This window comes from Sapajus apella, unplaced genomic scaffold (assembly GCF_009761245.1).
Source record: "Sapajus apella isolate SASKATOON/1434 unplaced genomic scaffold, GSC_monkey_1.0 scaffold153, whole genome shotgun sequence".
In the NCBI taxonomy this organism is placed as follows: Eukaryota; Metazoa; Chordata; class Mammalia; order Primates; family Cebidae; genus Sapajus; species Sapajus apella.
In genome coordinates this window covers 1,994,544-2,009,531 of record NW_022437093.1, presented here as the reverse complement: position 1 = coordinate 2,009,531, position 14,988 = coordinate 1,994,544, and the positions used below count along the sequence as shown (strand labels likewise).

Below are 14,988 nucleotides of genomic sequence, written 5' to 3'. Positions count from 1 at the left end.
TGCCAGCCCCAATCCTGAAGCTAACCTAGGGAATGCTGACTACTAGTCAACGTGTTTGCATACCAAAAGGTATCACTGCGGAGTTTCTAAGTGTATTTGAGGAAATTAGGTCAAAGACCAAATATATATGGTTCACTATATCACACTTAAAAACTTTTGTTTACTGTTTCTCTTCTACTTTATTATAAACCTTTGAGGGTGGAGACTCTCAGTCATTTATCTTTATATTCCCAGTGCCAAGTATTTAGCTATAATGGAAATGAATATCAAAGTTTCTTGAATAAATGACAAAAATAATCATAGTTACATGAACTAAATTCATTATTCTGAGTCCTTAAGGTAAATGAATACATTGATATTATTATGTCTTTGCTGACTCCTGTTCACACGAGTGGTGTTAATGGCTAAACATACCTGTTATACCTGAAAATGCCCCCAAATTTAGTAAAACAATTTATTCTGTTCAAAAACACATTTTCAAGGTTTTTAAAAATAACCACTATTCAAGCTAGCCTCAATTTATCTTAAAATAGATACTATCCTAGTAGTTTAGACAAGCAGTCCTCAGTCACTTCTCTCACAGGGAGACATCTTCTCCCACAGATGACATGTACACATACATGTGACGCATTCATACTGGAAGAGTTACCTGTTCTTCTTCGCCTCCACCTCCCAAAGTTTTGAGATTGCAGGCGTGAGACAATGGATCTGGCTATCTTTTCTTCTATTTCCTCAGTGGATCACGTACTCTTTTCATCCAAGGTGAAAAAAAAACCAACATGGGGCTGGGCACGGTGGCTCATGCCTGTAATCCTAGCACTTTGGGAGGCCAAGGCGGGTCGGGTCAATCACCTGAGGTCAGGAGTTCAAGACCAGCCTGCCCAACATAGTGAAACCCCTTCTCTACCAAAAATACAAAAACTAGCTGGGCGTGTTGGAGGGCACCTGTAATCCCAGCAATTTGGGAGGCGGAGGTTGCAGTGAACTGAGATCATGCCATTGCACTCCAGCCTGGGCGACAAGAGCAAAGCTCCATCTCATAAAAAAACAAACAAACAAACAAACAAAAAAAACCTAACGTGTTAGGCAGGGCTGCTATAACTATTATCAGTAAGGCTAAGTGGAAAGTACAAAATTAGATTAACATATCTACTATTTTACAGGTTTAATAAAGTCAGAGAATCAGATTATGTACTACTTAGCCAAGTACTATTTGATAAACACCCATTAACATAGGTTTTTTAAACTATAAAACATTCTTGTATGGAAATGCCTTTCTGATAGTTTGGATCATTCTTACTTACCAATACACATGTCCCAACAATGAAAGAGTAAAGCAAGCTGAATCACCAAACTCAGTAACAATATCATCATGGCTTTTCTGCTTATTAAACACTCCACCGGATAAGATCTGTTCCCCTTCTGCAAGCCTTTAAAATACAAATTGAAAGATTTTTAAAAACCAATATAAAAAGCAGTTCATGTAAACATATTCTTCATTACCAAAGTGCATTAAATGATGGAGACATAAATTTTCTTGCTTTCTTTTTTCTCTTTCTCTCTTTCTTTCCCTCCCTTCCTCTCTCCCCATCTCTCTATTTCTTTAAAGAGTCAGGGTCTTGCTTTGTTACCCAGGCTAGAATGCAGTAATGCAGTCATAGCTCACTATGGCCTCAAATTCCTGGACTCAGGTGATCCTCTTGCATCAGCCTTGTGAGTAGCTGGGACTACAGGTGCACACCACCACACCCAGCTAATTTTTAAATTTTTTGTAGAGACAGGGCAGGGTCTCACTATGTTGACCAGGCTGGTTTCAAACTCTTGGGCTCATGCAATCCTCTCATGTTGGCCTCCCAAAGTGTTGGAATCACAAGCATGAGACACTGTACCTGGCCAATTTGTTTCTTCTAAAAAAAAAAAAATTTTTTTTTTTTAAATTAGAATAGTGGCAAACACATATTTAGAATCACTTGGGAGGCTGGAAATTTATGATCTTAAAATTTCGCTTTTACCTTTAAAAACAGAATCAGTTACATTTAGTGTATGTACAAATCCAGTCTGAGCAACATATTCATTACTCATGTAAGAAGGAACAGAAGATAATTATTATGGGAGAAAATATAAATGGTTCTTCATTAACAAACATGGTGGTCCTTCTTCCTTAAAATAGAAATGTATATGCAAATGAAACAAGGCTAACATATTTTAATTAAAAATTGCATACTTAGGCCAGGCACAGTGGCTCACGCCTGTAACTCCAGCACTGTGGGAGGCCGAGGTGGGAGGATGGCTTGAACCCAAGAATTCAAAACCAGCCTGAGCAAAATAGTGAGACCCCATCTCCACAAAAAAATAAGAAAATTAGCTGGCTGTAGTGACACGTGTCTGCAGCTTCAGCTACATGGGAGGCTGAGGTGGGAGGATCGCTTAGATCCAGATGGAGGCTGCAGTGAGCCATGATCACTCTGCTACACTCCAGTCTGGGCAACAGAGCAGGACCCTTTCTCTAAAAAAAAGAAAAAAAAAAAGGAACTGGCAAATTACATAAGAAAGTAGATTATTAAGAATTCAACATTAGGAACATTGAAATTTAAAAATAATTCAAGAACAAATGTCTCAGAAATTTCAGAAATTTTGGCTAGCTTTAATTAAAAAGTCAGTCACTGGACAGATAGCATAGTTATTGATCAGTCTATGGTGAGACTTACTTGTATCTTCCCCTTGTAAACTTACAAGCCAATTATACATAAAGGCTTTTACAAATATTTAATACCATTTACACATGTGACCATTTAGCTCCTTTTACCATTATTCCATCTCTTACAGTACAGAAAAGAATTTAACAGAACATAATTATCTGTATCTCTAAATACCTCCAAATTTGGTATAGGGACAGCTGACTTGGCTTAATTGTAATGTGCAAAAGATGTACTCAATAAAATGATCTTGAAAGGAAACTATACAATCACCTAAACACAGGGGAGTATTAATCTCAAGTGAACTGGAGAGTTTTCAGGCTTATTCAAACTGGTCTAACACTGAAAGCAAAGAAAACAAAATATTTGTGATCATTTAAGAAACCAATTAGAATTAGTTATAACTTAAGTTTCTCCAGAGTTAAAATCTATTATTTATTACCATAACAATGAAATCTCCATAATATAAATAATGCCAGAGGCAACAGTATAAACATTTACTGAAATAGATGAACAAGAGGGAAGAAAGGGAATCAGAGTTTACCATCAAAAGAATTTTATTGAAAATTCAACAGTGTAAGTAAAATAAAATAGCTAAAACATATTTTAAAACTTACTTGCTGAGATCAACACAACATTTTGCAAGCAGGTATTTGCATTGCGGTGTAGTACAACTGTGTCCTTTCAACAGTCTATATGCTTTATATGCCTTTCCTGAGCGGTAATAACAGGTTGCCAGTAAAAACAAGGCTTCTTCTGAATGTACTAAAAATAGACATTTTAAAAAAAGGCTATTGTTCAGTATATTGAATGATAATCAGTTTATCATGCAATAAATAAATTTAGCAAAAAAAAAAAATTAGGCAAATTAGGCATGCTATTTTAACACAAAACAATTACTTATTAATTCAAATTTGAATTGTGGAGAAACAGTTTGCTTATAGCAAAGTTAGTTCCTTAGCTCTCGATTACTTTTCTTTCTAAGAAACCAAGGAAATAATACAATGAAGACAATCATGGTATTCTCTGTAAATACTTAAGAAAAGCAAACATATATACAAATATCCCTGCCTTTAAACAGACTACCAGTAAAGGATCTTGTTTTTAGATAGTATTTTTCTAATAAATCTTTTGGGAGAAGTCAAATTTCATTAGTAAGAGAAACCTGAGCATAAATAAATCTAATTACCAGTATGAAATAATTTTTACATTTAAAAAAGACCGGATTGAAAAAAAACCACTTGTTTTGCTTTAACATCAAATATACATTAAATTATATTTAAGATATTTAAGATAAAAAATTATAAATTGTAAATGCTCACACCATTTTAACATTCAGTTGACAGACTTGTATAGTAACAATAATTAAATTACATTACAGTGGCAAGACCTGAGTTATCTATCAATCTGTCCCTCTTTTTTACATTATGAAATGCCCCCTGCCTTCTTTCTTTTTATTTATTTATTTTTTTGAGACGGAGTTTCGCTCTTGTTACCCAGGCTGGAGTGCAATGGCGCGATCTCGGCTCACCGCAACCTCTGCCTCCTGGGTTCAGGCAATTCTCCTGCCTCAGCCTCCTGAGTAGCTGGGATTACAGGCACGCACCACCATGCCCAGCTAATTTTTTGTAGTTTTAGTAGAGATGGGGTTTCACCGTGTTGACCAGGATGGTCTCGATCTCTTGACCTCGTGATCCACCTGCCTTGGCCTCCCAAAGTGCTGGGATTACAGGCGTGAGCCACCGTGCCCGGCCAGCCCCCTGCCTTCTTAATACAATGTGGCATTTTTCACCCTTATTTATTCTATGTCTCTACCAAACTGATCATCACTTCACTTCTATCCCCACAATCCAGATGAGGGTCTACAGAGGCAACAACAAAGGGGATAGAAAGAGGTAAAATCGCAAAACTGTGCTTCTTAAAATGGTTTATGAAATAATCCCAGTGAGCTGAAGGATCTTCTAAGCCAGTGGTTCTCAAAGTATGGACCTTATACCAGTATCAGCATGACTTGGAAACTTGCTAGAAATGAAAATTGTTGTGCCCTATCTCATACCCACTAAATTAGTAATCCTGAAAGTAGGAACCAGCAATCTACGTGGTTAACAAACTCTTCAGGTGATTCTGTGGCATTCTCAAGCTTGAGAACCACTGTTGAAAGGTACAAGACAAACTTGTCACATCTTTTTTTTTGAGACAGAGTTTCACTCTTGTTGCCCAGGTTGGAGTGTAATGGCTCAATCTCAGGTCACCACAACCTCCACCTCCTGGGTTCAAGCGATTCTGCTGTCCCAGCCTTCCGAGTAGCTGGGATTATAGGCATGGGCCACCACACCTGGCTAATTTTGTATTTTCAGTAGAGACAGGGATTCTCCATGTTGGTCAAGCTGGTCTTGACCTCCGGACCTCAGGTGATCCACCTACCTTGGCCTCCCAAAGTGCTGGGATTATAGCTGTGAGCCACCATGCCCAGCTACACATCTTTTAAAATAGTTAACATCATTCTAAGATTTTGGATAAAAAAGTAATTTGAAATTTTATTTCTAAGTTTCTGTCACAGATATGTGCAGGCAAAGGCCAACAGAACTCTTCTTCTCTAGCCCATCTTATGGTTTTTCATGAAACTACAGTGTAAAAAAATAAATAGTAAATAAGAAATTTTGGCACGTGTGTTAATGAGATGTATAGTAGTATTAGAGCTGCAGGTGTGAAAAAAAAAGAATGGGGTGCTCACTGCCATAGGAATAAATTATTAATTTTACTGACCTACAACTTCTTATTTACATAAATTTGCAGGATACAGTGGCTCATGCCTGTAATCCCAGCACTTTGAAAGGCCGAGGCTGGTGGGTCACCTGAATTCAAGATCAACTTGGCCAACATGGTTAAACCCCTACTAAAAATACCAAAAAAAAAAAAAAAAAAAAAAAATTAGCTGGGTGTGGTGGCAGGTGGCTATAATCCCATCTACTTGGGAGGCTGAGGCAGGAGAATCGCTTGAACCTGGGAGGCAGAGGTTGCAGTGAGTGGAGATTGTGCCACTGCACTTCAGCCTGGGAGACAGGGTGAGACTCTGTCTCAAAAACAAAAAGAGAAAGTTTGATTTCCTCTAGATTTTACAATGGTCTGGTTTCTTTTCACCTTCTAAGTTTTTAAAAACTATTGATTATATCAATAAACAAGGGCTCCCACAAACTAGCTTAACTCCCAGTTATAGTAATGCTGTCTTAATTGTTTACAAATACTTGATTACGTATAGGTCCATTTTCACTGCAATAAAATTCCATAATAATATAAAAATACCAACTGTTCTTTCTGTCTGTGTGTGTGTGTGTGTGTGTATGTAATTTTAGTTTAACACTGCAGTTAGCTTTTTGAAGCATAATAACTTAAAAATTATATGTTCAAATGGGAATATGGACTGGTGATTTAGGCAAAACAAAAATAATGAAACCGGCTGGGCATGGTGGTTCAATGCCTGTTATCCTAGCACTCTGGGAAGCCAAGGCAGGCAGATCACCTGAGTTCAGGAATTCAAGACCAGCCAGCCAACAGAGCAAGACCCTGCCTCTACTCAAAATAAAAAAATTAGCCAGGTGTAGTGGCACATGCCTGTAATCCCAGCTAGTCAGAAAACTGAAGCAGAAGAATCGTTTGAACCTAGGAGGCAGAGATTGCAGTGAGCTGAGATCGCACCACTGCACTCTAGCCTAGATGACAGTGTGACACTGTTTAAAAAATAAAAATAAATAAATTAATTAATAAATAAAATAAAGAAACTCTCAGATAATGAAGTAAATCCAGAACAACCTGAAGTGTTGTGACATGAGTGGTTTCTGAGGCTCCTCACAAGTAATTTGGCAGCAGAGAAATGTAACAGTACCCCAAACACAACTAATGAACCAGTATCTAAAAGGCATGGAATATGTTTACTGGCTAGGATCGACAAATAGATTTCATCTGGAACAGTAACTCCAACTAACTGATAATGGCTGTCTGAAACGCCATGTTCAGAAAAATTCTGAGGCTGATCATGGCCTAGCTAGCAAGCACAGCGATCAAAATAACAGGATCTGGAAACAGTTACAGATGTTTGCATGCCACTATTTACCATCCTTTACTTACAGCCTTAATTAAAATATGGGATTAGAATTATAAGGTCCATGATATATTTTATAATCATGAATGAAGTTAGCATTGACTCCATGAAGTCACTCTTAATAATATTGAGAAATCAATCATGTAATAAATTATGCTATGTCCATGTGATGAAAAAAACGACATAGAAAGATTTCCAGAATGCACTATTAAAGTGAAAAAACAAACAAATTAAGCCTGTAATCCCAGCACTTTGGGAGGCCAAGGCAAGTGGATCACCTAAGGTCAGCAGTTCAAGACCAGCCTGGCCAACTTGACGAAACCCCCAGCTCTATTAAACATACAAAATTCAGCTGGGTGTGGTGGCGTGCACCTGTGATCCCAGCTACTTGAGAAGCTGAGGCAGGAGAATTGCTTGAACACGGAAGGCGGAGGTTGCAGTGAGCCGAGATCGTGCCACTGCACTCCAGCCTGGGTGACAGAGAGAGACTCTGTCTCAAAAAAACAAATAAATAAATAAATACATAAATAAAAAAATAAGTTGTAGGACACTACTGAAGTTCCTCTTCTTACAAATAGGTTCGGCTTCAAGAGTTTAAAGGTCTTTTGGATATAAGTTTAAAATAATTAAGACAGGTTTAGCCTTGCATCCTCCAGATACATTTAGATCAAATAGAAAGGTAAATTAGTCCTTCAATGCTTTTAAACCAGATAGACATGTTTTCTTCACACTGATTTATAATCTAAATATGCAGCCTTTCTAAAATGGACCAGTTTGACAAAACTTAAAATTTGTTGAGGTAACTGTTCTTTACCTAGCCTTGATAAACTATACAAATATCACAGAAGCTCTCAGAGGTTAGAGTACTCTGCTGGCTGCCCTGTCATGCACTCTGATGTTGTTTAAGGGCATAGAACTATGGAACCATCTATGATTTATGACATACGTTTCAAATTGATTATATGGGCCATGTGCAGTAATCCCAGCTAAGGTGGGCGGATCACTTGAGTCCATGAGTTGGAGAGCATCCTGGCAAACATGGCGAAACTTCGTCTCTACTAAAAATACAAAAAATTAGCTGGACATGGTGGCGCATGTCTGTAATCCCAGCTTCTCGGGAAGCTGAGGTACAAGAATCGCTTGAACCTGGGAAGTAGAGGTTGCAGTGAGCTGAGATTATGGCACTGCACTGCAGCCTGGGCAACAGAGCAAGGCTCTCTCAAAAGAAAAAATAAAAATAAAACAAATTGATCGTCCGTTAAGTTTTTAAATCAACTATAAGCAGTAGGGCATGTGGATTGAAGTGCTGACTCTGAAGCTAGACTGCTTGGGTTCAGATTTGGCACTTCAATTTATTAGCTATGACTTAGAGCAAGTTAACTTCTCTGACCCTCATTTTTTTTTCACTGTAAAATAAGGACTATGAGTACCTACTTTTAAAGGTTGCTGTTAAGATTAAATGACTTAACACATGTACAGCAATTAGGATAGTATCTGACATATAGTGAGGGCTATATGTGCTATTATTTTAATTACTGGCCTTCTCTTAAATTTACAACACCTGAATAGACATTTGATATTAATGCAGGAGGTACATAAGTGTCACTGAGCCACACGCTCAAGTAATTAATTCTATTTCATCAATATTTTTTGCTGTTTTCAATTGCATGGAGACTGTACTTATCTTGCATTATTCATTCTGTTGTTCACAGTCATTTCTACTGTTGAACATTTCATCTACATATGCAATTTTAGCATACTAATACTATTCTCTATTTTTATCTTTTCTACATTTATTTACATCCTGCATTTCAATACTTTGATTTTATACATATTGTTAATAATGGAGTTAACAGTGCTCTTAAGTATTTTAAAACCATGCTTACAGTAAAAAGACCACAAATACAAGAAGGCTAGAAGAAGTCTTAAGAGGCTCCTTAGTGTTTGAGGCAGAAAGTGGCAATACATGAGAAGAAAAAAGATAGCCAGATTGCACAGGGCTTTGTAAACTGTATATAGATTTAGGAATAGATCCTTACAGCAATTAGATACCTCTGAAGGGTTTTAAGAAGGAACATAGATTTGGGAGGAGAAAAGGAAAAGGCAGGGAAAGGGAGATAAGGAAAATCAGTTAGTGTTATCTTAGGTTACATTTGAATATATTGATTTCATATGTCTGTGAAACTTACAAGTTAAATCAATGAAAATAGTTAAGTCTTGGATCAATAAAGGCCTAAAAATGATACATTATGCAACATCTTTAAAATTCTGGATATTCTTTAATAATGATTTTAACACAAGCTGGTAAATAGTGTTTTTAATATGTTGCTATTTATATGCATATATTTCTGTGAGTTTAGGCTCTCAGTATCCTGGTTAAGAGAAAAGAAACAGATGCTGAACATTTTACTCTGGTTTAGTTTTCTCCCCTGAGCCCAATTTATTAAAATTGATAATACTCAATGCAATCTATACATCTTACCCACTAAATACTAAGGCAGGTAGAAAACTGGTGAACAATCTTATGGTAATTTAAAATGTATTCAAGCAGAGCACAGTGGCATTGCCTATATTCCTAGCTACTTGGGAGGATAGCTTGTGCCCAAGTGTTTGAGGCCGGCATGGGCAACACAGAGACCCTGACTTAAAAAATAAACAAAAAGTGTTTAAAAAGTACTAATATTAAAAAATAAAGACTGGACACTCTGGCTCATGCCTGTAATCCCAGCACTTTGTGCGGCCAAGGAGGGCAGATCACTTGAGGCCAGGAGTTTGAGACCAGCCAACATGGTGAAACCCCCTCTCTACTAAAAATACAAAAAGTACCTGGGCATGGAGTCAGGTACCTGTAATGCCAGCTGCTCAGGAGGCTGAGGCAGTATTGCTTGAACCTGGGAGGCAGTGAGATGAGATTGGGCCACTGCACTCCAGCCTGGGCAACAGAGGGAGACTCCGTCACAAACAAACAAACAAAAATATTTTGCAGTATGGGATGTAAAACCCATATTAAGATAAAACACTGGACCTCAAGCAATTTTGAGCTTTGGGTTAGGACCCTCAAAATAACCTAGGAATCCATGTCGACACAAGGTTTTCAGCTGTTTCTCTTTCTTTTCCTTTCACTGGTTATAATCCTCAGTCTCATGGAGTTCCATTGATAGCAATTACTTAACGAAAAAAATGCACACAAAACTTATATCTGGTTGATTTTCTGAACATAACTCTTATTTTATATGTATGTGTATATAAATACACACACACGTATGCATACATCTCCAAGGACCTTCCATAGTAGTTAATGTATTTTTTTCCTCATAGTCTGACACTATTTCTATTTGTTCTATAGCACTTATTTCTATTCATTCTTAACACTTAATCAATTAACAAAGGAGAAAAACCTTGGTCAAAGGGATCAGATATTGGCAGTGAGAAGAAAAATACATGCTTACAATGGAAGGGAATTTATTGGAGAGAGATGGTAAAATCTGGACAGAGTTTTTCCAAAACAGCAAATCTTAACTTGCTAGTGGAATGTGATATCAATTTAGTGGTTATCAACTTACATTAAAACAACAACAAAACCACTTAACGGAAAATATCAGAGTGTATCATTATCTAATAAGGGTAAAAAAAATATCTGGCCAGGCACAGTGGCTCATGTCTATAATCCCAGCACTTTGGGAGGTGGAGGTGGGAGGATCGCTTGAGACCAGGAGTTCAAGATTGGCCTGGGCAACATAGTGAGACCTCGTGTCCTCAAAGAAACAAAAATTAGCACCAGGAGTGGTGGCTCATACCTGCAATCCCAGCACTTTGGGAAGCCAATGGTGGGGCGGAGGTGGGGGATCACAAGGTCAGGAGTTCGAGATCAGCCTGGCCAACATGCTGAAACCCAGTCTCTACTAAAAATACAAATATTAGCCAGGCATGGTGGCAGGTGCCTATAATCTCAGTTACTTGGGAGGCTGAGGCAGGGGAATTGATTGAACCAGGAGGCAGAGGTTGCAGTGAGCTGAGATCGTGCCACAGCACTCCAGCCTGGGTAACAGTGAAAGACTCCGTCTCCAAACAAACTAACAAAAACTAGCCAGGCATGCTGGCATGTGCCTGTAGTCCCAGCTACTAGGGAGGATGAGGCCAGAGGACTGCTTGAGTCTGAGAGGTAAAGACTGAAGTGAGACAAGATCACGCCACTGCACTCCAGCGTAGGTAACAGGCTATCTCAAAAAATAAAAGTAAAAATAAGAATTTTAAAAACCCTGAAAAATCACTGTATTAGGATATGCTAGAGGAGAGAAGGACTTCTAAAGGACTAAGTGCCAGAAACTACAGCAGACTCTTAACATATTTTACTGTATTTAGTCCTTAAAACTATGTTGTTAAATAGATGATTTCTCTTCTCTTTTAAAGATAAGGAAAATAAGGCTCAGAATGACTTCTGCTTAAGATCAAATGGTGAATGAGTATCTCAGTTCAGATTCTCTCTTATACCATTCTGCTATTCTTTCTCTCTTATCCCATAGTCTCAGGCCAACTATGAATCTCTTGAGAGAAAGACAAATGGGGGACAAAGAACTAGTGAAACTGAGAAAATATTTCAAGAATTTGACTTACAGAATATCCTACCCATCAACTGCTTTAGCCTCATGCCTTGTTGGATGTCTTTCTCCAAATATAGAAACTGCTGCTAGTGACATAGGAGGCCACTGAGCAAACAGGTTACATCTAGCATATCAACTGATATTGTCCAGCCAAGAAAACTGTGTTGCCAAGAATTCTGAGGCTGGTTCAGTGGGAATGAGTACTGTGATAGATTAGTGATGCCTACTATGGTTGCAAATCAGAGAAGTGGCAAGTATTTGCTACCCTTGGTAAAGTGGAATCAGACAAATCTACTAGTTGCTGCCAGTGGACATTGGTCTCAGTTTCTTCATCCAGAAAATAGCAATAGCAATGTCCATTTTATGTATTTATTGAAGATTAAATAACTAAAATTAAGTACTTAGAGTACCTAGTACACAGTAAGAAATCAATAAATAATAGAATTATTGTTGTCATTTTACTGAGCCAGGATAGTATGTGCTCTTATTACACTTAAATTCTAAAATCTTCCCTCATAAAAGTACGGTTAAACAGAATGGTTAGGTTCTATATTGAAAGAAACTAACATTTAGTGAGCAACTTTCCAAGTGCCAAGCATTGCATCAGGCACATTAATAATGTGGATTAAACAGCTTTGTGTGGACTAATCTGGGAATCTTGGAATCAATTCTACAGGAAAATCTAGTTGAATTCTAAATCATGAATTTACACTTTTTAAGAAACTAGAAACTGCCTATTCTTTAACAATAAGCAAATACATAAAGGAAATACTATAAGATGGTGGCTGAGCACAGTGGCTCACATCTGAATTCCCAGCTCTTTGGGAGGCGCTGAGGCAGAAGGATCACTTCAGTCCAGGAGTTCAAGGCAGCAGTGAGCTATGATTGTACCACTACTCTAGCCTGGGTGACAGAGTGAGACCTAGACAACAAAAATTTTTAAAAAGACAGCAAAATATGTGACCTGCTTAGGTATCAATTAAAATATATTTAAATAGGTTATTCACAATAAACATTGTTTTTGCATAAGTAAATGGAGAAGGTTAATCTATTGTAACATCTTCTTTCTAAGCCTTCCATTCCTGCCTTTATAAATCTTTTCATTGGGACCTCAAACTCTCAGTGCACAGATCTTCCTCATTGAATTCCCATTCTCCACCCAGCACCTGACAGCTCTCTCACAAGGACAGTAATCACCTAATATCCCACTATCTCAGAGTCAAGTTAAGGCTGGTTTCCACTTAATGTCTCAAAACTACTTCCAACCATTGTTCTTTGTCCTTTTGTGAAATTTCCTGCCCCTGAGGTTTAGGCCTTGTTCTCCTAACTCTCCAGCTACCAAACTCATACTGTTTGACATGTAAATTCCATTAAAAAATATATAACCTAAGGAAATGACTCAAAAGAAAAAAAAGAAAACCTGCTCACAATGATCTATATCAGCAACTTAGAAAGGGAATGATAATGATGGAAACAAAACATACATTATCAGTAGTTTATTAAGCATTTAATTATTATCAAGCCAGATGGCTATGTCAAGTGTTTTAAATACACCATCTCACTGAATTTTTCAATTCTAAGAGGGAATGATTATTTTACAGATAAAATAGCTGAATTTTCAGATATTAAAGTAACTCATCCAAGGTTATAAAACTGTACATTTAAGTGACAGGTTAGGATTGATACCAAGGCTATAGAGTCTAAATCCATGTTCTTCACCATAGAATATAGACTCTTAAAAACAAAACCAAAATACATGGCATGGTGGCTCAAGCCTATAATTCCAGCATTTTGGGAGGCCAAGGCAAGTAGATTGCCTAAGCTCAGGAGTCTGAGAGCAGCCTGGGCAACATAGCAAAACTCTATCACCCTATCGCTACCGGAAAATAAATAAATAAATAAATAAATAAAAGATTAGCCAGGCGTGGTGGCCTGTGCCTGCAGTCCCAGCTAGGAGAGAGGATGGCTTGAGGTTGCAGTGAGCTAAGATGGTGCCACTATACTCCAACATGGGTAACAGAGTGAGATCCTGTCTCAAAAAAACAAACAAACAAACAAACAAACAAAAAACCCACTACCACCACCACAAACCCTGGAAAAAAAATACTTAAAGATTAAAAAATGATTAAGTAAATCATAGTATAGAAACCTGAATCAACTCAACATAGTTATTAAAAGTAGCATGTAAGGGAACTACACAGATAAAAAGATTTTATCAAGTAGTGTCAATCAGAAAGAAAGAAAGAACAAGAAAATGATACCTAGAATCTTGTTACAGTGATAAAAAGTTATGTAATTTTGTATATGTTATTCATTTATCATTCTACAGCAATGAATGAATTTCAAACCTTCTGCATAAAGGCGTTCTGCGAGGAAAACCGCATCTCGGTAAGCATAGTGGTTTAGTGCTTGCCATATAGCAGCCTGCAAATGGGAGGAAAAAGAACATAAATATACATTCATACAGACTTTCAAAGTAACTACTAGCACAGAACCTTACATTGAATACTGAAATTAATATCCCTAATTTAAGTGATAAAATCCCAATGCCCACAGAGTAAACTCCACAGTGAGCTGGGTAAGGCTCTTCACAGTATAGCTCCTAACATATCTGAATTTCCTCCCTCAATCCTCTATGGACTTACAGGCTTCTGTGCCTTTATACATCCTTTTCCTCCATAGGGCAATGTGGGTTCCCCTCACCAATCTTCCCTTATAAGTTGCTCGTCCCTAAAGACCCAGTTTAAATAACATCTGCCTCATAAAGTTTTCCTAGCTGATGTCAAGCCATTTCTTTTTTAAGATACCTCTTCTAATAGAGTACTCATAACATAGTTATTTGTTTACAGACTGCCAACTCTACTAAACTACAGACTCGGCAGCAGTGGTTCTCAACCACTTTACGTGATATACACAACAGAGATATTAAAATGTATGTGATCCTTCCACAAAAACTTCCCTATCTATTACCTTTAATGCCACTCCATTCTCCTTCACTCAAGGAAGCATATTGGAATGCAAATGAGTAAAGTTATCATAGGAATAGCTTTTAATTTTTTGAATATATGTTTCTCTTTTAGAATTACGAAACATATAACCTAAAGTATATATGAGATAGAAGGACATTTTAAGTAATAATAACCAAAAACATTTAGACCCAGATACTCACCACCCAGCTTAAGAAATAAAATATATCTGAAACTCCTTGTGTGTTCCTTGCTGATAACAAAACCTCTTCCTGCCCCAAAGAGGAAAACCACCACACTGAATTTTCTTGTTTCTCTTGGTTTTCTTCACAATTTCATACATTTGTACATATCATCCCTAAAACATTTACTTTTCCTTGTTTTTGAACTTTAAATGAATACAATCATATTGTATATATTCTGCTATGATTTGCTTTTGAAATCTAATGTTTTGAAAATTCATTCTTGATATGTGTAGCTAGAGTTCATTTTCATTGCTGAATAATATTTTCATTGTATAAATATACCAAAATCTAAAACGTATTTTATCTATTTTACAGCATGTGGACATCTAAGTTATTTCTAGGTTTTTTTTTTTTTTTTTTTTTTTTTTTTTTTTTTTTTTT

The 14,988-nt window shown here is 37.1% G+C and overlaps 1 protein-coding gene across 11 annotated transcripts in view; it reads right to left on the bottom strand.

The window, feature by feature from the left end:
- The window catches only part of CDC27 (cell division cycle 27), a 69,150-nt gene that overhangs the window by 48,160 nt on the left and 6,002 nt on the right, over window positions 1-14,988 (bottom strand). For 7 of the 11 annotated variants that reach the window (XM_032265964.1, XM_032265960.1, XM_032265965.1 and 4 more), the window contains exons 2-4: window positions 13,745-13,820; window positions 3,314-3,461; window positions 1,305-1,430 (exon numbers count right to left, since the gene is read on the bottom strand). In XM_032265964.1, coding sequence (XP_032121855.1) covers window positions 1,305-1,430; window positions 3,314-3,461; window positions 13,745-13,820 — 350 coding nt within the window. The remainder of the gene's footprint in view (window positions 1-1,304; window positions 1,431-3,313; window positions 3,462-13,744; window positions 13,821-14,988) is intronic. The other 4 variants (XM_032265971.1, XM_032265966.1, XM_032265969.1 and 1 more) reach the window with 1 other exon arrangement.